Source organism: Benincasa hispida, chromosome 10 (genome assembly GCF_027475165.1).
Source record: "Benincasa hispida cultivar pf3 chromosome 10, pf3_genome.v1.1, whole genome shotgun sequence".
NCBI classification, from domain to species: domain Eukaryota; kingdom Viridiplantae; phylum Streptophyta; class Magnoliopsida; order Cucurbitales; family Cucurbitaceae; genus Benincasa; species Benincasa hispida.
The window spans coordinates 38,485,334-38,511,275 of record NC_143487.1 but is presented as its reverse complement, the minus strand read 5'-3'; the positions used below and the strand labels follow the sequence as shown (position 1 = coordinate 38,511,275).

At 33.5% G+C, this 25,942-nt stretch overlaps 2 protein-coding genes and 1 long non-coding RNA gene across 6 annotated transcripts; 2 read left to right on the top strand and 1 right to left on the bottom strand.

The window, feature by feature from the left end:
* Nucleotides 1–225: 225 nt before the first annotated feature.
* On the top strand, nucleotides 226–11,712 carry LOC120088274 (ankyrin repeat family protein / regulator of chromosome condensation (RCC1) family protein). Of its 4 annotated transcripts, XM_090306026.1 has the most exons (12): nucleotides 385–403; nucleotides 507–527; nucleotides 1,664–2,354; nucleotides 5,678–5,855; nucleotides 5,937–6,165; nucleotides 6,636–6,775; nucleotides 6,985–7,274; nucleotides 7,439–7,651; nucleotides 7,739–8,230; nucleotides 9,203–9,865; nucleotides 10,367–10,918; nucleotides 10,998–11,712. In XM_090306026.1, the coding sequence occupies exons 3-12, from the start codon at nucleotides 2,079–2,081 to the stop codon at nucleotides 11,220–11,222; spliced, it is 3,258 nt and encodes a 1,085-aa protein (XP_090162152.1). In that variant the 5' UTR covers nucleotides 385–403; nucleotides 507–527; nucleotides 1,664–2,078; the 3' UTR covers nucleotides 11,223–11,712. The 4 variants fall into 4 exon arrangements, with proteins under 4 accessions (XP_038901387.2, XP_090162153.1, XP_090162152.1 ...); XM_039045459.2 differs by lacking the exon at nucleotides 507–527 and having other exon boundaries at nucleotides 226–403; XM_090306027.1 differs by lacking the exon at nucleotides 507–527 and having other exon boundaries at nucleotides 337–403; nucleotides 1,627–2,354.
* A 1,997-nt stretch (nucleotides 11,713–13,709) lies between these two features.
* LOC150033330 (uncharacterized) lies at nucleotides 13,710–21,351 on the top strand. The gene is made up of 2 exons (XR_016523742.1): nucleotides 13,710–17,273; nucleotides 18,193–21,351. It is a non-coding gene; the product is annotated as an uncharacterized LOC150033330 (long non-coding RNA).
* Nucleotides 21,237–23,472, bottom strand: LOC120087863 (Tmem18). Its single transcript, XM_039044828.2, has 4 exons — nucleotides 22,992–23,472; nucleotides 22,744–22,849; nucleotides 21,693–21,841; nucleotides 21,237–21,588 (listed from the first exon to the last, which is right to left on the bottom strand). The coding sequence occupies exons 1-4, from the start codon at nucleotides 23,130–23,132 to the stop codon at nucleotides 21,493–21,495; spliced, it is 492 nt and encodes a 163-aa protein (XP_038900756.1). The 5' UTR covers nucleotides 23,133–23,472; the 3' UTR covers nucleotides 21,237–21,492.
* Nucleotides 23,473–25,942: the final 2,470 nt, after the last annotated feature.

The window sequence follows — 25,942 nt, the reverse complement described above, 5'->3', positions numbered from 1 at the left end:
AATTACACCTCACATTGTTCAGCAAATTTTGTGTTTATGATTTTCTTCCCCATTTTATAATTTTGAAAAAGTAATTTTGTGTTTGGCTCTGTGAATTGTGATACTACCGAATGACGGTGAGGTGTCAGGCTACCAAGCATCCACGTGTCAAGACGAGAAACACCCGGAGAGATCGTGGGCACGTGACATCACAATTCCCCGACGACACAAACCATTATCTAACGCAAGTCATTTTCTCTAATGTCGAGGGGCATTTCCGTCAATCACCATAAATTCCCAAACCGCCCTTCCCAGTCTGAGAAACTCAGCTTCGGCTTCTAATGGAAACTCTCTCTCTCTCTCTTCTTCTTCTTCTTCTCTCTCTCATCTTCATCTCTCACAGTGTGTGCGCTTTTGATTCCAGGTATATTCTTTCACATCCGTTTCCTCTCTCAAATATATTTCATTCACTACTTCATATTCCTACAATTTTGAAGCTTATTCTTGTATTCTCCCATCTTTCCAAGGTTTTTATCGAACTACGCGAGGTGATTTCCTTTTCTTTTGATCTTCTTTGTTGTTTTCACCTCCCCTTTTCATTTCAATTGTCGTATATCATATTTGGATCCTGTAATTAGAGTTTCCTCTGGTGGGAATGGAAGGGAACCGGGATACCAGGATTTGGTCTGTTTTCAGGATCTCGAGCTGTTTTTCAGAAGCATTTTTTGGTGCTTGGTGTGATTTTTTTTTTGATAAAGTAGTCGTGATTGCTTTCAGCTTTTTAGTCTTTACTTGTTGCGTGTTTTGGAGAAAGTTGGCATTTTCTTTTCTGGGGTCGATTTGTTTTTAGGGAAAATTCTATTTTTACTTGACCCGGTTCCATTGCAAGGAGATGGGATCCGTTTCTGATTGTTTGACAACTGTTATTGATGTTTTATTGGTTTGCATCTTCTGTGATCTTGGGGGATTTCTGTAGGAATGCTTGCAAATAAGCATCTGTATCGACGGATGAGAATCCACTGGGGAACTCTGAATGGGAGTCTCTAGTCGTCCTTTTTTCTTAATCACTTAATGTAATTTTCAAAAGCTTTTATTTTATGTTTTTTTTATTATTATTTTTATAAATATCGTTTAGATCATGTTTTGAAGAATAAACAAGATTAGGAATATCAGTAGAACGGTTGTACGACTTTGAATATATATGCATTATTGATTTTTCTGATGCTTAGTTTAGCGACAAAAATGTACTATGCTTGCTCTCTGAGTTATTTTTCTCTGCATTTGTATACCATCAGTTGGCCCTTGGTACATTTTCTTTTGGAAGGAAATAAAAGAGAAAACGCCTCTTGAGACGCTTTCTTCATTTATATTCTTCTTTTTCAATGGCTTATTATAATTCAGGAAGTTCCATAATTAGTAGTCTGTACTATAGTCTGTAGATAGGCGTGAACTGCTTTCATGAGGCTGACGACATGTTCTTATTTCTTGCCATGATTGATAATTTGATTTGATTTCCTTAGTTAAGGTGAAAATTGTTGTGCTGTGCTGCTTTTTTTCTCTTGGCAGCTCATTCTATTTTACGTATAAGCCAACCTTAGTCACCATTGATACAGTTCATCTACAAGTTTTTTCTTACTTTATTTTTAGGAAGCTAACCATTCTGATGGACAATATGGAAATACAGGGTTCTGCTTCACTTGCTTGCACGCGGATTTTCTCGTCGTCCCAAGTGATTGGTTTCCTGAGTGGCTTCTACATTGTGTGGTCTCAGTAATTATCAAGATGATGATGGAATGATGTTTTTAATTCATTGAAGGAATACTCTATTACCTTGTAGGTTGATTTTAGTCTGGGATATTTAATATGACATGGACTGATGAAGGGAAGCCTTTTCAAGTAGAAGATAAGTTGGTTGACGAGGACTTTCTTCTTACCAGACTTCTGTCGATTGATGGCTTAATTTTATTCACGGCTAACAACTCATTCTTAAATAGCAGCTGCCATAGATGTTTAAAGAGTTGAGGAGAACTTATGTTTTGTTCTCCATCTTCTAAAATTTTATAGTAGAAAGTAAATTAGGCTACTGCACATCTTAAAAAATGGATGTGCTAGTTTCACCACAAGGACAGAAGCAAAATGTACAAACTTCATTTCGCAAATCTTCATCAATGAGTTCCCAGAAAGATCTATGGCTTATAGTTCATGAAGGGTCATTGGCAGATGTGGATTCAGCACTGGCAATGCTGAAGAGGAATGGGGGGAACATCAATGGAAGAAACACATTTGGTCTGACTCCTCTTCATATTGCAACCTGGAGAAATCATATTCCTATTGTAAGGCGGCTTCTGGCAGCTGGTGCTGATCCTGATGCTAGGGTATGTTGGTTGACGTTCTTTATGTCACATTTGGGTTGAGCGTCCAGTTAATTATTAGTTTAGCTCCCTTTTGTGGGATCTCTCATTCCTCCATTTTCTTTTCCATTTTTTCTCAATGAAAGTTGGGTTTTTCATTAAAAAAAAGAAGAAAATATCAGTGTTTTCTTATTATCAAGGTCCATTTCCACCCTGTCCCTAATTAACTCTTGTCATAATCTGTGTCTAAAAGAAATGGAAAAAGTAAACTTATACTGTTTAGTCAAGTCTTTTGGACTGAACTTTACTCTCGAAACTACGGACACATTACGGACACATTACGACTTCGACCTTTTATTAGTTAAACTTATAAATTATTTTCTTGGAAATTTCAGGACCTGTGCTATTTTTTAACCTCTATTTCTTTATGATATGCATACACTTACTTTTTGTGGTAGGTTATTGGATGTCCTGTAATCCTAGTAAGAAGTAGTGACATAATGGAGGAGGAACTTGTTAACTTGCATTTTTGTAACAGGGTGTGGGTCTTTGGCATGCGACATTCTTCAATTTTTATCGCTTGAAAGAAATATGAGAATTTTAGAGGTGTCGGAGTGGTCTTGGAGTGAGGCTCATTCCGATGCCTTGTTTTAAATGATCTTGCCAACATTTATTGTACTTACCCTTTTTCTTTCTGATTTTCTAACAATGGAGCAACTTTGGGGTTTTGACTCGAGATTGTTCCTCTGGGTTTGTTGTTTAGAAAGGAACAAAAGGCTCTTTAGCTCAATACTCTGTAAATTTACAGCTTCACACCTCTTGATGGTGCCTTCGCTATAACATTTTCTTTTTTAAGTATCCGATCTTGTTGCTTTTGAACAATTGGAATAATTTTTATTTAAAGTAGCCTTCTTTGGGAAGCTCGACCCCTGCCCTTAAGTTGTACATTCTTGGTCTTCAATACACTTTCATCTCTTTCTCTCTCTTTTTATTTTTTTTAAATTTTTTTAAATTTTTAAGGAAAAGGACTAGGAGAGAGAGAGAGAGAACACAATGGGAACAATTTCTTTCTTTTTTATTTATTATTATTATTTATTTTTATGCTGGTTGTTTGGGTCGTTCTTTTTTGTAGGTCCCTCTTTAAAGATTACACAAATTTTGAGTGGCAGTTCATGGAGTGTGTCAAATGGAAAACATCCTGTCCTTAGATATAGGATCGGTCTTAACTTCTTAGTTCATACAATGCTGCTGTGGATAAAGTGTACATTACTCTGTTCTTAAGAAAGCAAATTCCAGCTAAGATTGGGTGATGTTGGACCCAACAGCTAGGTTAGCGCCATGACTTTTGTCATGTGATATCCATGTCTTTTAACTTTGAGAATTAGAGAACTTGTTCTCAGTGGCTTCTAATCAAAGACTTCAGAAAATGGTTGAAAAGTTATGGATCCAATTCTTAGTTCTTGCCTAGTAGTAGATATGAAAGTAATGTATGTCATGTCAAATCATTATTTCTCGAAATGTATTACCCTTTGTATTCTAGGTCATTATTTCTCATGCCTAGAAGTACAAAAGAGAATAAGAGAAAAATGAAGACCTTCTTTTGGAAGGCCAAGGCAAAAGGAAAAATATAATAGTTAGTAGGGTGCGAGAGTGTCTGTAAGCCATTGGAGTGTGGTGGATTTGGAAATGGTAGCTTGAGAAAGAAAACTTGAGGGCACAAGGTGACTAGTATACATGGCAAGGATGTACGTAACTAGTTTACAAATCAAAGAAAGTACATGGTGAGATATATCAAAATATTGTGGCCAACAGAAAAGATTATTGGTCGGTTGAAAATGGAAGGAGGTTCTTTTTGAGATGATGTCTGAGTAGGTAATCAAATTGTCTTTACAAGTTTTGTATCTTTCGAGGTGGTCCCTGGGATGGGAAAACTCGGCCTTGGAAGATTTTTACAAGAATCTACTGGAGGAGGAGATAAATGATGTTTCTGCTTTACTTGATATGATTATTGCCTACTTGAGGAGGAGATAGATGAATCAAGTGATTTACTTGCTACGATTAAGGGAGCATCTCTTAATTCAAGAAGGAACAAAAGAATACAGCTAAAAAATGAAGCCAAATTGTTATGTGTAGATGCCATCAAAGAGTCATTTGGGAGGTTTGGTGTGAAATAAATTGACTGGTTTTTTTTTGAAGGATGACCTTCATAGTGGAGTTAGAGAAGGATGAATGTGGCTTTACAGTAATAACTAAAAAATCAACAGTTTGAGGTTAGTTTCGTATGCTTCAAAAGGGAGTCATTTTACTTTGTTCTTATTATAACCATTTGATATCAATAATGAGTTAGCTATTGATTCAGAAAGTATTGAAGATTTCAATTTTCATGCTTATGGGAGATCCTAGATCAGTGATCAAACTATTTCGTTGAATAATGTACTTGGGGTAATGTAGTTGTTGAAAAGAAATCTGAGGATCTTTTAAGATATGAAAGAAACCTTAGAGACTCGTGGGACTTTATTATTTCATTAGCTCATATAGCATTTTCTTTAGGTATTTTTTTTGTCAGTACAACCATTTTATTATTAAAGCCTTTTTTTATGGTTTTTTTTTTCTTTAATAAATTATATATATATATTTTAAATGAGAAACCAACTTTCATGGAAAGAAATGCAAAATATAAGAAAGAAACACGTTAATTCTAGAAGTAAAAAGTTGCCTTGTTGACCCTTAATAGGACTTTACGGAAGCATTTGGACTTGAGTTAAATATTTTAACGTGGGAATAATTATACATTGAGGAGGAAGGGAACACAAAGAAGAATAATCAGATTGACTGTTTCTGGAAGAACTTTCATATTCCTGAATTTATCACAATCACCCCGTTGCTCCTTTCTGGCCAAAGTCCCTGCAGCAATGCCTAAGATACATTCATTTGCACGTTATAAAAGCCAATTGAATTTTTTGGACTCCCAAGAAATCCGAGTAATGTTCTTAATTATTTTGAGTTGGCCTCAGATGAAGTATGACAGGTCTTTTTTAATATCAAGTTTACCTGGGAATTTGGCCACTAGGAAAATTTGAGGTATGAGATAGAAGATAGTACATGTCTGGTTAACTTCCTGCGTGAAAATAGTTCGTACTCGATCCTATGTCTTTACAAACAACTGGTTAGAGTCTTTGGGCAATCTTATGGTTCGTAGGTAGGGTTTGCTCTGTTTCTTCGACCTTATTCCACATGAGTTGTACCTTACAGTGAGGGTATACTTTTGAAGCTTTCTTTAGCTTTTTCTGGTTTCTTAAATTTCCAATTTCAGAAGGATACCGATGACCATCAATAATTTGTTTCAGGATGGTGAATCTGGATGGAGCAGTCTTCACAGAGCTTTACATTTTGGTCATCTTGCAGTGGCATGTATCCTTCTCCAGTGTGGTGCCTCTATCACGCTGGAGGACTCCAAGTGTAGAACACCAATAGATCTTCTATCTGGACCTGTATTGCAGGCTGTGGGAGGGGAACCTACCTCAGGTGCCTTCTTGGCCTTCCATTTTATATTTACTTGTCACGCTGATCATTAGACTCCACTCAACACATTCATTTTCACTTCAGTTGCCACAGAGTTATTTAGTTGGGGTAGTGGCACAAACTACCAACTTGGTACTGGCAACGAGCACATCCAAAAGCTTCCATGTAAAATAGATTCTCTTCATGGTTCTTTTATCAAGTTGGTTTCTGCTTCCAAGTTTCATAGTGTAGCTGTAAGTGCCCATGGACAAGTCTATACCTGGGGTTTTGGAAGGGGAGGCAGGCTTGGACACCCTGACTTCGATATTCACAGGTTTGAGTCCTCTTTGTTCAATTGCATATGATGTATTTTAGTACTTCTTGTTTGCCTATTTCATTATTGACAATTTGTTAAGTGTTCTAATAAATATGGAAGTAGACTTGCATACACCTACAATTAAATTTAATTTAGTCATCTATTTGAATGCTTGTGCTAAATTGTATAATATAGAGTGGTCAGCAGTAGGAGTGCGGTGCATTCTTTATTGATTTATCAGTTCAATGATCCTGGACTTAAAGAGACCTTGGCAGTCAAATGGGAGATACTATTGGCAGTCAATGATCCTGGACTTAATGTGCTATTGTCACTGTTACAATTGGCTAAACATTCTTTTTTTCTTTCTTCTTCTTCTTCTTCTTCTTCTTCTTCTTCTTTTTTTTTAAAACAAGAAACAAGGCTGGATGTTCTTTCCAGCCTTAGTTTTCCCACATATTTTCATTAGATACATTTTGCATTCATAACAGTGGTCAAGCTGCGGTTATCACCCCCCGGCAGGTGATTTTTGGTTTAGGTTCCCGCCGTGTAAGAGCAATTGCTGCTGCCAAACATCACACGGTTATTGCCACAGAGGGTGGTGAAGTATTCACCTGGGGATCTAATAGAGGTAAAGTATTCTGGATGCTGTTAAGCTTATATATACAAAAATTTTTAAGGGAAGTATGTTAAAAATATTGGACGGTGACTGGAGCTCATTATTCATTCCTCTAAAAGTTCCATGTAACAAATGAAATATTGGAACACATTGCTTTTGCTTTCCATGCCCATTGTACTACTGATTTTGGAGGTACTGAGTTTCCCAATCATGATCACCAGAGGGTCAACTTGGTTACACTTCTGTTGATACCCAACCCACACCTCGCAGAGTTAGTTCTCTGAGGTCTAAAATTGTTGATGTTGCTGCCGCAAACAAACACACTGCTGTGGTTTCTGAGTCTGGTGAAATTTTTACGTGGGGCTGCAATAGGGAAGGTCAACTCGGTTATGGCACCTCTAACTCAGCTTCTAATTACACTCCTAGAGTGGTTGAATACTTGAAGGGAAAGGTCTTTGCTCGAGTGGCTGCAGCTAAATTTCACACAATATGTTTAGGGGTTGATGGAGAGGTAATTTTTAGATTTGTCGAGCTTATAAAATTTATCTAAAAGTAAATTAACTTGAGTATGCGCATACATCTTTTATTCTGTAACAGAAGATGAATTATATGTTGATATCTTCAGTTGTTTTAGCTGCTCTAGTTAGAGAGAGGACTCTAACTACGTTGTTGCAGGTTTACACTTGGGGACATAGGCTTGTTACTCCGAGGCGTGTTGTAATTGCCAGAAATTTGAAGAAAAGTGGGAACACCCCACTAAAGTTTCATAGAATGAAACGGCTTCATGTGGTTAACATTGCTGCGGGGATGGTTCATAGCATGGCTCTCACCGATGATGGTGCTGTATTCTATTGGGATTCCTCGGATGCTGATCTTAGATGCCAACAAGTTTGATCTCTTGGTTTTCTTTCTTTTCTTGTGCACAACTTGTTAGTTACTTATTGATGTGTGATCTCTGTTTTCCCTTTCATGTAGCTATATTCACTTTGTGGAAGAGATGTTGTCAGCATTTCGGCAGGAAAATACTGGATTGCTGCTGTTACATCTATTGGTGATGTATTCATGTGCGATGGGAAGAATGGCAAGTATAAGCCACCAGTTGCAACACGTTTGCATGGGATAAAGAGGGCTACGTCAGTGTCAGTTGGTGAAACACATTTACTGATTGTTGGTTCTCTCTATCATCCTGCTTATCATTTCAACGGGAACAAGATTTCAAAGAATCATGTTTCCAATGGTACAGATGAACTAGATGAGTTTCATGAAGATTTGATGTTTCATGATATTGATTCTGCTATTCATTCATCTACTTCCCCAAAAGTTGCCACTGAACTGCGTTGTGTACCTAGCTTGAAAAGTCTCTGCGAAAAAGTGGCTGCAGAGAGTTTAGTGGAACCACGGAATGCTATTCAACTGCTTGAAATTGCAGATTCACTCGAGGCTCATGATTTGAGAAAGCACTGTGAGGTATGTAATATGAAGACATAGATACTGAAAGAGTAACTTTTATTTGGAATACTTCTGCTTCACTTCTAGATGACTGCTTCATAGATCTTACTATAATAACAATTTTTGGTGTACTTTTCTGCCACCTTCTGCGAATTAGAAAGTTTCACGTGGTATCTTCATGTTCTTCACTATGATATTGTTCTTGATTTGGTCATAGTATAAAAACAAGTAATTGTTGCCATCTTGTTTGAAAATTTATTGTTTCTCTTTCCCTTAAAATCTTTTTTAGGTCAGTTTGAGTTGTTTTGATTGTTGTGGGAGGCTTTTAAGTTGATAGTATTTTGGTATTCTAGAAAAGTTACCATCTCGGCTATATGGTTCTGACCACAGCTAGGTGTTTTAAAGCTCAACCACTTGGTTTAGATATATTGTTAATTTTAGATTAAATTACAAATTTGGTCCTTTGGTCTGAGGTTACTTTCAATATAGTTCCTATGTTCGTCAAATCTTACAAGCATTCCGGACTATTGCTTAGTCATTATCACATTGAAATCATGACATGTTTTCTGTTTCTTGGGCATGAGTTCACATTTTCTTTTAGGTTTTAGGTTTGAGTAAAGTAGGAGAAAATGAGTTGATTTACGGGCAGGTAAAAGACGGTCTAGGGAAGATTTGCAAGATTTCAATCAAAACATAAGGGTCAAATTGAATCTTTGAGAACCTAACTTAAAACTAAGCCAAAATCATAGGGACCAAATTGAAACTCTGAAACCAGATGAACCAAATTATAACCATCTCTACTGAAACCAGATGAACCAAATTATAACCAACTCTAAGTACAAACCACTATGACCAAATTTGTAATTTAACCTTAATTTTAATAGGATTGTTCCTTTCCATTGGTTTTACTTTTTATTGTCAAATTTGACCAAATGTAATGAACTTATAGCATATCGTGGAACTAATATTTAGTTTGCTAATTGGTTCCAGGACATAGCTATTCGGAACCTTGACTATATTTTTACAGTGGCATCACAAGCTATTGCAAATGCTTCTCCAGATGTTATGGCTAAGCTTGAGAAGTTGTTAGACCTAAAGTCATCTGAGCCATGGAGCTATCGTCGTCTCCCAACTGCAACTGCTACTTTGCCTGTCATTATTAACAGTGAAGAGGAGGATAGTGAGAATGAGATTTTAAGGTCCCGAGGGAATCGTTTGATGAGTAACACGACAAAAGAAATGGAACAAAGATCAGATTCTTTTTTCCAGAAAGATTATCAAAATGAAGCCATTTCCAAACAAATCCGTGCATTGCGGAAAAAGTTGCAGCAAATTGAGATGCTCGAATCAAAACAGTCCTGTGGATATCTCCTTGATGAACAACAAATTGCAAAGCTCCAAACAAAGTCTGCCCTTGAAAGTTCACTTCTGGATCTTGGTATTCCTGTGGATAACCTACTGGCAAAACCATCTTCAATTGCTCCAGATGACAAAGGAAATAAAAACACCGTGGCATCAAAAAAACATAGGAGGAACAACAAATGCAAACCAGAACCCTTGGAAACTTCAGCTGGTTTTACCAAATCTGCTGTAGAACCAGATTGTATGGAAGAGTTCCGTGACGCTGAAATGCCTTCAGTTTCCAAGAATAAGGTTAGGCTTGAATTTTTATTTGTTTGTTTTTCATTTTTGGGGGGCTTCAAGCCCTAAAAGGTAGGAAAGCGAAGGAAAGGGCTTTGGCAATAAGTTTCTGATTTTTTGTTGATTTATTTTGAAGACTTGTGATGTTATTGTATAGGTTGAGGTAAGAATTACTTTAATAGTTGTTAAATAGGTCAAAAAGCTAAAATGAACTTTTTGAAATAATTACTTGACTTGAATATGTTATTTGTCTCGACTCTTAAGGGAGTTTTTGTCCCATAAAAAACAAAATGTAGTACTTGTACTTATAACAACCATTTGCTTGGATGCTACGTTGTCCTAATTTTTAGTAATGATCGTGTTCTTCCATTTGTTTTTTACCTGGCTCTTAAGGTGCTCCAGTCTTACCTTTTTCACATTTGAGTTTCAACTAGATTTCTGCATTGTGTTTACCTCCTTACAATTTTCATTTCTTCTTACATTGATTTACAATTGATTGATTATATCCAACAGGGAGACAACGCCATCTTCAAAGAAACAGCTTACAATACGAATACTCTTGAGTCATCCCCTTGTATTTCGAAGAAAAGCAATTCAAGTTTGTTGAAAGATGCAGACTTGTCGAAGGATAGAAATTCATATCCAACAGCTATGAAGAAGAAGAAGAATAGGAAGGGTGGGCTGTCGATGTTCTTGAGTGGCGCTCTTGATGATATGAACAAAGATGTAGCCACACCTGCACCCCCACCACTGCCTAAAGTAGAAGGTCCAGCCTGGGGTGGGGCTAAGGTTGCCAAGGGATCTACAACACTGCGTGAAATTCAGGATGAGCAGCGTAAAACCATAGGGAAGCAGATGAAAGAGAGCAAAGATCAGGCTGATCTCTTGGATTGTAAAAGCGAAGGGAAAATCCGGTTAGCTTCATTTCTGTCTTCCAAGCCAATACCTGTGGTCCCAGCTCAAGCCTTTCAAGTAACTGATGGAGAAAGAAACACTCCTCCCTGGTCTGCATCCGGCACTCCTCCCCCTTCTCGGCCATCTCTCAGGGACATCCAGATGCAGCAGGTATGGCAGCTTTTCATTCAATTCGTAATTTTTTCAAGCAGGAATCTGACTCTGCTATTTGTTTTTCTTATCTTTGCAGAAAGGAAAACAACAGGTACTATCGAATAGTCCAAAGGTGAGAACAGCTGGCTTTTCAATTACTTCTGGTCAAGGCTCTCCATCAGATTCCAGCGGAATAAACCGCTGGTTCAAACCTGAAGTTGACGCACCATCTTCAATTCGTTCGATTCAAATTGAGGAGAAGGCTATAAAGGACCTGAAGCGTTTCTACAGCAATGTTAAGATTGTGAAGAACCCATCTTGAAATTGCTATTAAATTGGGTTAGTCAGGTAGCAATTTAGGTTCTTGGTTCTCCCTTTCAATTCAGTGCTGTATATGTAAGTGTACAAAACGAGCTCACTGTACATCCTCAGTCCTAAACTCCTTTTGATTTTTAAAAGTAGTTGACAGTGTAGATACTTGCCCTGATGGTGCAATTTGCAGCCATCATGGAATTTGACCCCATGAATTCGGATTCAGTCCATTGGAATAAGGGGGGGAAATAGAAATAGTATTTATGGCATTTGTTTCGCTTTAGTGAAAAAATAACGGGAAGGAATACCTGTTAAAAGGTATGCTGATCCAGCTTCCCCAACCCCCTCATACATATATACTTTGTATTATTATCAACTTTTTCCTTTGCTAGACTCTTTCGGCCATTGAAAACATCTGTATGAAATTGTGAACTCTTTGGGATCTTTATTATCTTGGTTGTATCACCATCCGTTCATACAACAGGCATCTTTTAGTACAATGCTCTTGGGATTCTGTTGCACTATCCTCTCTTTCTTTCTCTCGGTTTGTTTGTTCCAAGGTTCTGTAGTATTCTCAATGGAGTTGGCTTCTTGGTGGGGAAGATATGGTAAAACTTTTTCTGAACCGATTCTTTATAGATTGTTAAAATTAATCATGAACCCATGTTGATGCCATTTCACAGGGGAGCCTATCATAGACGACATGCATGTCCTCGTAGACTCAGTTCCATGTGGATGGGACCCCGCATGAGAACTGCTTGGCGATGACCATTGATCTTCCAACATGTGATTGTCAACCGTTGGATCAATAGATGACAAGACTGGTGAGTGGTCAAAAGTGATCGCCTGTTTAGTCTTTTAGCTCATATATATTTTCCTTTTGTTTCTCTTTTCTGCAAGATTTGCATGGAAATGAAACTGAAATGAAGGGGAAATGTGCGACACAGTTGAAAGAGAGAAAAATAGGAAAAGAAAAGAATTGAAAAAAAAGTAAAAGTAAGAAAAAGAAGAAACAAAGATGACGGATGCATTGTGGTTGTGGGGTCATTTTATAGGGAAAAAGTTATAAAAGTGATTTGTGAAAAAGGAAGGAAAACCCACTTTTTATTCAGATTAATTGGTCAGAATTGAATTATCTCGTCGTATGGGACTTGAATAGGAATGATAATGGAATGACAGATTGAAAGAGATTTTTTTAGTGAGTGAATGAAATTGATGCATTTGGTCAGCAAATAAGACTTGTTGATATGATTTATAGTTGTAATTTGGAACTTTGAACAAGTGATCATGAGGTCCGTAGTTCAAACCTTCTTATTCTTATTTTACTGAAAGTAAAGTTTCCTTTCACAGGAATATCTCCTCAGTTAAGTTTGTATGGGCATACATTTTCAAATAGAACACGTCTTTTCTTTGCTTGGTAAACTTGGTAGGTTTCACTGTAGTATTAGGTTGAAGGATGGTAAGTTTGTATTGTGTCATCACGGATACAGTTTTACTTTACATTTTTTTCATGATACCAACACTCAGGTTGACTCCAGAGAATAAAAATCACTTCTGTTAGGCTTAGGTCGAATTTTGGAGTCCAAAATAATCTATGATTCCATTTGGATAAGACATATACTACCATCAATTAAGAGACTAGAGATTCAAATCTTTCAATTTATCATTATGGTACAACTCAAACAGAGAAAAAAAGAGTGGGATTACACTAATATCATACCAGCATTAATGCATCTGATCAAATCAAATAGAGAAAAAAAGGGAAAAGAAAAGCTAATGGGGTTGATTCCTATTATAATGGAGAGTGAGTTGGATTCTAACAAGTTAATTACGAACTTATAATCTTCAAATTATTTGGTTGTTTTACTCACATTTTTCCACATCTATATAACTCTCTAAAAGAAAACAAAGATAAATTTGTTTTCATCCCAATTTCATTTTATATTAGGAGGAATAAATTTCACATCGACGTATTGTCATCTAACATAATTGGTAATTGATTCTTTTCATTATCGATAAATAATGTACACTAAAAAATCAAACCACATCTTCATAATCAACATTTACGAAAGTGAGAATCATATTAATGAAATGAAACATGATAAAACATAACTTTGCTTGTCAAAGCAAGCATAACTTAATTAACATATGAATTTGCTGATGAGGTATATAGTTCAAATCCTTCTATCCCTTATTGTGTTAAAGAGATACGGTAGTTTGGATTCAATGTCTTTTAATATAACGAACTAAAAGAGATTTGAACCTTTGACCTCAGAGGAAGAAGTATAGCCAACTACCAAATATACATGTCGGCCACATATAATTTCTTTTCTTAGTTTGTTTTTGTTAGAAAATGTGGTTCAAATGTATAATAATGGGATATAGTACAAAGCTGTGGTAGTGGAGGCCCATGTCCCTCTTCTTTTCCCATTCCTAAACTTGTCCTTTAGGCCATCTCTTCTCTTTCTTGATTTTCAGTGCTTAAATTCTTTTAAAAGCAAGCTAGAGAGAAGCCATGACAAAACTTAAAAAGTAAAATTACAAGTTAATAGAATTGTTACCACACAGCATATAAAATGGTTTAGAACAAGACAAGGTGATGACTCCAAAAACCACCAATTCCCCTTTTCATTATTATTATTATTATTATCGTTCTTTTTTTATGCTTTCCATGACCTGTCTGTCATCATATGTTTCCCACCATGAGATAATAATGTATCAATAATCTCTTCTTTCTTCCACTTTTTTTTTCCCTTCCTCATGGCTGCCTTCTCTTAATTTCTCTCTCTGAAGCTCAAATTTTGATCATATGAGAGAAGATGAATGTTTTTTGTCTTCCTTTTTAAAGAAGGACAAAGTTGTCACATCTTTCCTCTTCTTGTTGAGTCTTGCAATGAGAAAGAAAAGAGATAGGAAAAGGGGTGTTTGGAATGGAGTTTGTTCCGAAATCTTTGTTTCTTCTTTCAACTTCTTTTCTTTTTCAATCCTTTTGAAAGTTGAAGAAAACTACATGTCAAATGTCTTTTTTTTTTTTTTTTTCAAGTTTTCTTTGTTGCTTTCTTCTTTACGATCTTGAAGATTGTTATTCCATGTTTTTTTTTTACTTAAACTGAAAGTTTTCGTCGTCGTCTTCTTCCTTCTTCGTTTTCATCTTTGAAAAGTTTTTTCGTGTTGATTGAACGAAAATAAACGATCTCGGACCAGGCTTCATTCCTCGCACGTAGCTTTTCCTTTAGTAAATTTTGGATGTTGGAAAGAAGAAAGACGTTTGATCAACTTTTGTGGTAAGCTCTCTTGAGCCTCTTATATGGGGATCATAACTGCTTGTATTTGTTTATATATTGGCTTTAACTTTTTAGGTTAGGGTTTGATAGTTGTTGGGAAGATTTGTCAATAGTGATATCCCATTGGAAACTATTTCAGAAAAAAAAAAATTTAGTTTTTAGTAATTGATGTTTTAGAAGTATAGATCATTTTTATTTTTCTGGGTGAACCATCGACCTTTAAAATGATAATTGATGTCTTAACTGTCGTTCTTTGATAATTTTTCTTCATAATTGTATTCTACATCTTTATTGTATGATTTTGGACATTTCTAAGAAGCGGTTGGGTCAACTATTCAATCAATCTGAAAAATACTATTGGAGACCTCAATTATATATATATATATATATATATTAAAGTGTATAATAATAATAATAATAATAATAATAATAATAATAATAATAATAATAATAATAATAATAATAATGTAGGATATTGGAGGAAAATACCCTGTAGTTTAATGTTGCAAACCCTAGGGTTTGGAGTACAAATGTGGGATGGAGATCCAACCTCCTACATTTTAGATGAAAAACATGTAAATTATCATTGAACTAAGTTCACTTTGGTCAAATCTTATGGTTCAATTTATATATGACGTGAATTGGATGATACAAATATTTTTCGGTTAAAAAAATTATTATTGTAGCTCAATTGTAGAAAAATAAGATGTAAGTTCTTTCTGTTTAGAAAAAAAATAAAATGTCACTTCTTTCTATTTAGAAAAAAAGAGAAAATAATATTGTCGAAGAAAAAGATGTTTTCAAATTTTCCGTGGGATCTAAGTAGGAGAGAATTAATTTTTCTTTCTTGGAAAATTGTTGGAAATAGCACAAGTTTTCGCCTTACAAAGCTAGTTTCATTTTTGAAAATTTATTCAAACAGTCTTTCTCGGTCCATCTTGGATGAGATCGATCACCGAGATTTAATTAAAAAATCAACTTATTCTAATTCACGGATTGTTTTAGCCATTTTGGGTGAGAATTTTTCCAAATATTATGTAATCTACTCAAATCTTATATATTTTTAAATTTTCTCTAAATTCAATTATCTTTACTAAATATTATGTCAAAATCTTACGTAATTAGCCCAATTTCTAATTTTCAAATTAATCTATCAATCATCTAAATGATTTTTTTAGATGATCTCAGGTGATTGATTATGATTTATACATTTTGGGAAAGATTAAATTTTTCAAAAAAAATTAGGTAAGATATGAAAAGTATATAAAATCTCGGTACTAATCTCGGATAGATTAACACTAAGATCAGTGAATCCTCGAACAGATTAATACCGAGATTTTATTATTTTTTCTATCGTACTTATCTTTCTTTTTTTGCAATATTTAATCTTTTCCAAAATTTAAAAATCAAAATGCAATCATTCATCTTAAAAAAAAATCTAATTGATGTATTCATTTAAAAATTTAGAAATTCATATAATTGTGGAGATAGAAATTGGTCTAAAACTTTGAAAAATTAAGTAAGAATTGAATATAGTTGTAACCCCTTAGGTCTAGGATTCATAATATGGCATCGACATTCTCTTGTGACCTGAACAAACACGAGTCTTTTTAGTATATTTTGTTCTCTCTCACATGCATTCTAGGTAAATTCCTAGGAGGCCACCCAACGGATAGCTCTAAGCTAAGGATGCTTAACTTTGGAGTCCGTATGATTGAGCCACCGAAAAGGAAGATGCACATTGTTGGTATATGTTGAATGAGAAATTTTAGACCAATCGCAAATTATCGCATCATTTACTAAATTAATAAAAAAATTCCAAATAATTGAATTTTGAGACTAGTTAAAGTTGACATATGTCTCAATTAAAGTTGAAGACATAAATCGGCGAATTCCGATCATGCCACATGTTTCCTTCATAACCGTTGGATCGAATAAAATTAGAAAATAGGCTTAATTTGACTTAAATGTCAAATAAGACCCAAGGGTCAAATCCATGGACCCCCACGAAGCCTACATGAGAACTCAACAAGTAGAGGAGTTCTCTTCATTTGTGGTGGTTGGAAATTTCCTAATGAAAGTTGTAGCAGAGCAAGATCATGATAACTTTGGAGTTCTTATGATTGAGCCACCGAAAAGGAAAGTGGACCTTGTTGGTATAGGTAGTAACTTTTAATTCTTTTAAGCCTTTCTTAACTCTATTTTCATGTTCTCAGGATCCCTCCTATTCGGATGTGATATCTGTTCAATCATGTATCCCTCCTGAACTCGAGTCGTTATATTTAACAAAGATAAACAAATTTGGAGAAAATTTGAAAAATATAAGATTTAGGTAGATTACATAATTTGAAAACATTAGTAGAATCTCGATGTTTAGTTTACCGAGATGTAGTGAAAAAGGCCCAAAAGGGTGAAAATAATCGATAAGTTAGAAAATGTTATTATTTTTTTTTTTTTACCAAATCTTGGTGGTTGATCTCGCACGAGATGAACCGATAAAAACTTTTTGAACAAATTATAAAAAAGGGTGCTAGTTTTGTAAGATGAAACTTCAACGTGCTATTTCTGACAATTTCCTAATTATTCCCTCCCTCTCATTAATTACTGTTCATCTATCATCTTATAAGTTCACATTATTACCAATGATCTCTTTCATCTAATCCTACCTATTTTAAGTTCAGGTGCGTGTTTTCCATCCTAACGAGAGCTATGACACTAATTACTATCTCAAAGTTGATAGATTCGATTTTCCACTTATCAATAGTTGGAAAAAAAATGTATGTATTTTGTTTAAAATAAAGCATTATTCAATTAAGATTTAAATTGTACTAAAAAAATAGAGATTTTAAAAAAAAATCACTTTAATTAATTGCCATCTTTTTCCCATACTCAAAATCCATTCATTTGGATTATAAACCCACATTTGATCAAATGTCTCATTTTGATAAGTTTTCTTGTAAAAAGTTAAAGCTTTTTTCATCAGTATATTTCCAAAGAAGCATCATTTTAAGAAAAAAAAAAAATTCTTGGGAATTAATTTCCCTTTATTTATTTTTCTTAAATATTTAGTTAGGTTTTAAAGCTTTGTTCATCTTGGCATATTAGCCTAGTATAGTGTATAGAGACATAGGCTTAGTAGATAAGTTTAAGAAAAAAAGTTCATGTTTACTAATCTTGCCACCTTGTATTAATTTCATGTTATAACTTTTAATGTCATCAAATTGAACCATGGTTAATCTTAATTCAATATATAAAAATAATTAAATCAATTTTTTAAGTATTTACATTTTACTTTTTTTTAGAACAAAATTTTAAATAAATGAAACGAGTAATCCAAACTAACCCAACCCATATATTTCATAGTTAGATCGCGTTCATTTTTTTAATAAAGATTATTTGGATTGAAGAAATTTACAATTTCAACAATCGAGTTAAGTCTAAAAAGTCTTTCAATCAAATCCATAAACATCCCTAACACTAGATGTAAATCAATGATACACATTTATTATTTTATTAGTGTTTACTAGCGATACCGAGGTGAAAATATGTGTGAATAATAATGTGAAAATAAACAAATTATTTATAAATAATTTAGCTTGTTTTTCCATATATGCGAGTTGTCCCTTTATTTTATTGCCATAATAATAATAATAGCAATAATAATAATAATAATAATAATTATTATTATTATTGAAGGTTCCATCTTTTCTCTTCATTGAACTAGCACATGGTTCTTCTAGAGGATCCTAGATTCCTTTTAAAATGGAAGAAATTTGATTTGGGAGAATTTTATGAGAGCTTAAATATTTGGCATGAAAGAAATAGAAGCATCTTCAAAGGTAAAAAAACTTTCTTATTGTAGGTTTCTCTTCTTTTGTAATTACATACTCTAATTTTATTTTTATTCTTATACAAACGTTGGTACGATGCGTCAAGATAGGTGCAGTCGGATGCATCTAAATATTTTATAAAAAAGTAAAGAAAAAGAAAAAGAAAAAGAAAAAAAAAGAAGATGCAACGATTAAGATATCTATTCATTCCCATTTAGACAGATCATTTTATTGATTTGTTTATTTATGTGAGATAGAAGAAACAATTGATTTGTTTCTTGATCAATCATGCATCCAATATGAATTTATAGATTCTTAAATTCTATTTTTAATAAGTTATAAAATGGGATGCAAAAAAAAAGAAAAAAAAAAAACTGAAATGGTTGTGCACATTAAATATTTGGGATTTGGATCGCATATATTGTTTCATGTATATGAATATTGAAGATTTGAGTATATATATATATATATATATAGCAAACATATTGTAATTAAAGTGTGAGATGAAATATAAATATTTGGGATTTTAATTTCTAAGATAATTAATGTCTACGTTTGAATATGCAAGATAATTCATGTTTAGAAGTTAAATACATGTATTTGTTTTACCCATATATAGAAATCAATAATTATTTACGTTCTGTTTGGTATGGTTTTTTGTTTTTTCTTTTGAAAATTAAGTCCATTTCATCTAGATTTATTACAATGATTTGTATCTTTAACTATAATGGTTGAATTCTTAGTTAAATTCTAAAAACAAAAACAACTTTCAGAGAGCTACTTTTTTTTTAGTTCTCAAAATTTGGATTGGTTTTAATTTAGAGGTGAAAATGGTGTTCATAGACTTAATTTTTAAAAACAAAATCGTTACCAAATGAAATCTTAATTAAATACAAGGAATTAATTAATGAAGTCATGAACTAAATTGAATATTATTTAATATATTGTTATATTAACTAATATGTAATCACTTAAAAATGTTAAACATTGATTAAAATTATTAAGATTATTTAACGTAATCACTAAAAATAGTTAAATAATATAAATTAATAAGAATGTTAATAATAAATATTAAATTTCTTTTATTAAATAGTTAAGGTAAAATAAAGTATTATTCAATGCAAATGTATTATTTAAAATTTATTATGTCTAAATAATATGTTTATATATTTAGGAAAACTTTTACCGATAAAAAAAAATGTCATACTATTTATATAAATGATAAAAGAGAACACTGATAGACGTTATAGTGACTTATTATTAGTTTCTATCACTATAGTATGAATTATAGACTTTTTTCAGTTACTATCATTGACGTTGATAGACTTATACCAGCCTCTATCAATGATAAATTTTTACAAGTTTCTATCACTGATAGACACCAATAGACTTCTATCAACATCTGATAGACTTTTATCAGCGTCTATCTATGATAGACATTGATAACAATATCTATCACAACTATCTAAAAGCAACTAAACTCAAATCTAGCATCTCACTTCATGGATAAATAAATTATAACACCAATACTTGGGAAAGAAGAAGGGGAAGAAGAAGAGGAAAGAAAAATGGGAAAGATGATGAAGAGCTATGAAGCACAGATATTTCATGTGAGGCAAAGAATCAGACAAGTAATGAATACCGATATTTTCAGATACTTCCCAGATATGCATCTGATTTGACGTATCTATTTCCACGTGTACCTTTTCTTAAAGAAAAAAAACAAGTAACTCATCTAATCTTTCCCAATCTAAAACTAGGCACAAAGTTATGAAGCACAAATACTTCATGTAAGGCAAAGAATCTGTATCAGACACGTAATGGATACCGATATTTCCAAATACTACCCAGATACGTATTTGACACGCGATTTGACGTATCTATTTCGACGCGTACCTTTTTTTAAAGAAAAAAAGACAAGCAACTCATCTAATCTTTCCCAATCTAAAACTAGGCAACTTATTTAAAAACCTCACTACTCGAGTCCAAAACTAAAAGAAAAAAAATAAATAAAAGACCAAACTCTAAAATCATCTAATCTTCATCTTCAACAATTTAATGAAGAAATTCTTCGTTTATCTTCATACTTCTCTCTCTAATCTTCTTTGTAATATGAGTCACTTTTCTATTGCATTTTATTATCTATTGTACTTCAACATCTTAGATGTTTTTTTCTTTGTATTGTATTTCAGTGTTTATATTCTATTTGTGCTATTGTTATTAACTTGTATGCTAAATTTATCTATATCCTAGATTTTTTTAAGAAAAAAAAATATATCTTCAGTATCCTCATTTTTTAGAAATATATATATATTAAAAAAAATGACATATCCTTACACGTATCCATATCGAATTGTCATATCCGATCGTATCTGTATCGTGTAATCGTATCTGTATATGTATTTCATAGGTGAAGAGAGAAGATGATTAAATTTTACTGTATTGTATAAAAAATTTCCCTTATTTTGCTATTTTAGAAAACCCCACTTATATTTGTAATTAGTTAACATCAATAGTAATGACTAGTTAATATTAATTTATTAATTGATTAGACTATATTTCTGCTATTATCTCCTCAGTAGAAAGATCTAACGAGTTTTAAAGTTTTAGATAATAATATGTCGGATTTTAAAATGCAAAATCCGGCAAAACTACGAAAAATTTGAACACTAATAATAGTCCAACATGCCAAATCTATAGCAATAATATTGCGTTTGTAGCTTCCTTTGAACCAACCCCAAATGAAACAAGTTTAAACAGAGGTGAGCTATCTTGTAACAACATATATTATTTGAATCTGTCATAGGTAATAACATCAATATTTTCAGGATGCCATCTACATTTTCAAGAGATTGGAGAAAAGCTTTTTTTTTTTCCCTTCCTTTTATACGATATCGAATCTTCGGCGAATGAAATCAGTAATGACTAAAAATATTACTCACTGATGAAATTCAAGCTGCATAAAGTGAGCCAATGTTGTATAAAGTTGATCACAATAATATCTATGGATATTCTAGTCAATAAATAAGAAAAAAAAGAGTAACCAAAACCTCTCCTCACTCCTTGCATTGTACTCGTATCAGTCCAACGATCTCCGTGAAGGATAGGATACACAGCTACAAGCTACCAGCAAAAGACATCAAAGCTAAAAACTCCTCTTTTCGGGTCAATCTTCTTTACTCTGTGAAAGTCTCGCACGATGTCGAAGCTCAGCTCTCTTCCATCTGACTACTAGAAAGCATAACGTAAAGAGCGTGTTTATCTGTCATACAGAAATGAGGGTTCAGTTAAGTGTTCTTAACGCGGAAAACTCGACGACAAAAAAATGAAAGAAAATAAGTCATTCCAGTTTTAGCAAGCACTTGCCAGGATTATCATTGAAATTACAAGCAGTGGCCCAGACCAGAGTGCTGATAGGAAAACTCCATTTGGATCAAAATAGTTCTGGGTGGCGAAATTCTTCCAGTTTTTGCTCAATATTCTATTGATTCTTTCAGCAAAATATACGCCAGCCACTGTATGAGAAATACAAGTGCGTAAGTACTCCAAATATGGATTTCCTTATCCCTTGAAATGAAGAACATTTGGAGTTGAGACCTACATGAAAAAGTGCATATGAACTTGCAAAATATGAATGTGAACAAGCATGAAAGGGTTTTTGTGGAATGTAAAAATGTGTCTTCTCCTTGACATACATAAAAGATGTACACATCAACATGTAAAATGTAAATCTGAAATGTATCACAGTCATGTATAGTATACAAGCATGAAAGAACTTTTGTGGTGCACAAAGGGAATTCATTTCGAGTACAATAAAAAAATATATGACATTTTCCAACATTTGATCATACACTTCAAACTTTCTACAACAAGCCAAAAGAGATTCTAAAAGAGCGATCTATTTAATTATAATAGTCAGATAAAAGGAACCAGGTTAAACCAAATAGCTTTATGGCTGGAAATCATACAAGCATAATGCAATCAACAACTTAAGCACGCAAATGTAATCCTATGAATTCTATTGCAACCTTGCAGCAGTGACTCCAAAATTGCATTCAGACCATAGAGTTCATCTTTGAGCTCAAGAGTAGTATGTTTCCATAACCTAAATGGCTAGAGCAAAACTCACTACTTTGCCAGTGGCCCAGTACAGAGGATGCAATATTTACAGTATGCAAACATAACTATATAATTGCAACCTTGATGGAGCAAATAATTTCCAAAAAGTTATTCAAACCTCAGAATTCATCTCTAAGCTCAAGAGTTAGTAAAGTTTTCATAACCCTCATTGCTAGACCAGAACTCAATACTTTGCCAGGATGCAATATGAACAGCAATCAAAGAATTCAATATAGCAAAACCATAAACAACGCCATTACATTTCAACAAGAAAAGCAAGTAGAAGAGAAGATCATACGTGCAAGAAGGAACAAGAACATCTGAAAGTTAGTACGTTTCCTTGTAAAGATAGTTATTATCAGCAACAATCCATGAAAACCCAATAACCCCATTAACCAAGGTTCCTGCAAAATGTCAAAAAATAAAAACAATATTCAAATTAAGAACGAACTTCACAGAACACAGAACAGGAAACAGGATCGAATTAGAGGCAAAAAGAAGCAAAAGTACATAAAAGGTTCTTGATGGGGTTTGAGTGAATTTTACCTTCCAGTCAATGGCGTGGAAGAAACCGACGAAATTATCGACGGCGGGACGGATACCGGATCGGAGTTCGGAGGAAATTTTCTGAATCAGATCCGCCATTTGGTCCATATGTTCCTCCATTGCAGATCTCAACTCCTCCATGAGTAGAAAATCAAATTGAAGGGCCCGAAAGATGTGTTTCGATTCGAAAATGAAATTTACAGTCTCGGCTGTGATCTCTGTTCGGATCTTCGGTTCTTGTTCGACCCACCAAAACCTCGACCTTGGATCTGAAATCAAATCACGCTATGAAACGACCGCGTTTTCTCTCAAACCCCTCTGGAAAATTCCAGAAATTATAGATGGTGACTGTTTTCAGCCTAAATTTCATTTCGTTTTGCTTCGTCAATTTTCAGAATTATTATTATTATTTTTATAATATTTCTTTATTATTATTTTTTTAAATATCACATTTCAAGTTGGTGTGAGTGCTTAAAATATCTACCAACTTATACTCACAAAGATATAATTATTTTTGTTGGCGCTCGAGTCTCGTCTGTGCTAGACTCTGTTGCATGTGCCTTGTGACCTTCACTTCCAATCCCATTCCATTCGGTCTAGTCTTGGTATTCCATGAATTGACCTGTGTAATGTTCATTGCATCAATGTGGTGCCAAACCTAATACACTCTGATGCTTAAGTTAGTACTAAAAGTGGTTAATTCACAAAAAGAAGTAAGATTGGGTATCTCATTTGGAAATTACTCACTCTTCCCTTTTTGGGTGGTCGAATGGACTATTTATAAGCATGTCCCTAATAAACGTTTACAATATGTGACGGCAATGATGTCAGGGACATTTTTGGCGCTTGAGATTGCAGGGTATCAGTTCGAACCCGACTCGATTATTTTCCTATTAGTATATATTCACTAGCTTGACATTTTTTCTTTTAGGACGTTACTTCCTTATACCTTCCCCTATATCATTTGGGCTTGGGCCCATCCGTGAGTTTTGAGTCTTGTCTTGTCTTGGACAACCCTCTAACAATTTTTATTTTAATCTAAAAATTTTTAAAATGTAAATTTTAGTTTTAAAATTTTTGAGGTGTTTCGTTATTGAGCTTTACGTAACATAATTAAAGGCTAAATCAATTCAAATTTGACATCAATTTGCAAACTCTAAAAAATTAAGAAATGCAAAACTAGATCAAACACCCATGATTCATAATCGAACTATCCCAAATCGATTAATCCATGGTTTACATTTTAATCAATTTAGCCCCATACTATATGAAGTAGGGGATGAACAAATTCAACGTTAGGCCAAACTTATATTCTCACAGTTATAAGAGACATTATGTTCTCGATAAGTCTAATAATATGATGCACCTGATGTATCACCTTTTGTTGGTAGATGTTCGAAGAGCATATTTATAGTTAGAGAGCCACATGTCTTGCATAGTTGTATAGACAACTGTATTAAAGTGTAATGATTGATAGTAAAGACTTCACAGACCTATTAATGCTGTTACAAATATAAGTATGAGATCGATGACTTTTTTGGCCCATGGACAAATGCACCAATGTGAGAATAAAATAGTTGCTTGACCTCAAGCCAAATTATACGATCTTTTTGCTTTATTAAAATGCTATAACATTTTCTCGTTTGATATCCTAAACCCTAAACATTTTGTAAACATTTGCTAGTGGAATGATGTTAAAGTTGTAATGAACAACCCTATATACGTGTTTGTTCAATAAAGATATGTGTTGCATACCTTAACCCCTAAATAAGTATGATGGAGTTTTCTTATTTTTGTTCTTCATCTTTTTTATGTATATTAATTTCAACCAACTGTGTAGATTAAACGGGAGCCTTAGACTTGATCAGAATATTGTCAATGACTTGTCTCAATGGGCATGAAGTACAGACAATTAAAGTGCCCTCCATTTGATTATTCCTAGTAGAGTGATATGCCAATTTTGTTAGATGTGACAAATTTCTCGACAATGCGATACATATAAGCTCACACATGTATGACCTACATGATTAGTATGAACAAGATCAAGTTAGTCGTTTAGCTCCTCAACTAGATATATGGAAAAATCGACACAATTATACTATTCTGGGGGATGCTATCATAGAGTGTATAGTAATTGGGCTTAAATATGAAAGTTGGTATTCCAACATCAGCTAGTGATATGTTATATATGTAGAAGTAGTGTATCATTTTTTGGTAAGAATTATTTTTTATTTTTATGAATATTTATAATTTGACGTCCTAAAGTTCTTTTAATTTTCATTTTACATAAAAATATTATCAACCTCACTATAAGTAATAGGATGGATATAAAAAGATCAATAACCATATACCAACCTTGACATCGGAGAAAGTTAAGCTATCTCAGGAGGATGATGATCTTATTCAACATTCTGACAATTCGGTTGAACATGGAGTACAACATGAAGTTCCAATATTGACGGAACAATGCACGACTATATTTATGATGCAACCTCTCATGACGTTTGGTTCATATTCGACAATTTCTTCATAATACAATAATCACTTTGGACCTAGGTCAATCATCACATACTCGATGCACGTTTCAAGATCAATATGTAGTCTATCGAGTCTATAATGAAAGTAGAGATGAAGGTCAAATGAAAATTGTACGGGATTATAGTAATCGAGAACAATATATGCCTTACCAGAGATGCTATAGACATGATCAAAGTGAATAATATTTTGTTTCTAATATTACATTCATAATTTTGAGTAATTTAATTTAATGATTTTTTAAGTTGAAATGTAGTTTAGTTTTTATTTTATAAATAACTTTTTGTGTTTAGTAAGTTTTTATTTGATTAAATTTAAATCTATTAAAAAGAAAATGACAAGAACGGTTCTTTCATTCTAAAGAAAATTATAACAGAAGGACAAAATAAATGTGCTGCAACTAGCATAAAAAATAT

Bases quoted from the DNA above. Each gene is read 5' to 3' on its own strand.
- LOC120088274 (XM_039045459.2), top strand. From the start codon at position 2,079: ATGGATGTGCTAGTTTCACCACAAGGACAGAAGCAAAATGTACAAACT. The intron at 2,355-5,677 runs GTATGTTGGTTG...AATTTGTTTCAG, and splicing joins GTGCTGATCCTGATGCTAGG to GATGGTGAATCTGGATGGAG. The intron at 8,231-9,202 runs GTATGTAATATG...AATTGGTTCCAG, and splicing joins ATTTGAGAAAGCACTGTGAG to GACATAGCTATTCGGAACCT.
- LOC120087863 (XM_039044828.2), bottom strand. From the start codon at position 23,132: ATGGAGGAGTTGAGATCTGCAATGGAGGAACATATGGACCAAATGGCG. The intron at 22,850-22,991 runs GTAAAATTCACT...GACATTTTGCAG, and splicing joins TCCACGCCATTGACTGGAAG to GAACCTTGGTTAATGGGGTT. The intron at 21,589-21,692 runs GCAAGTGCTTGC...TCTGTATGACAG, and splicing joins TAATTTCAATGATAATCCTG to ATAAACACGCTCTTTACGTT.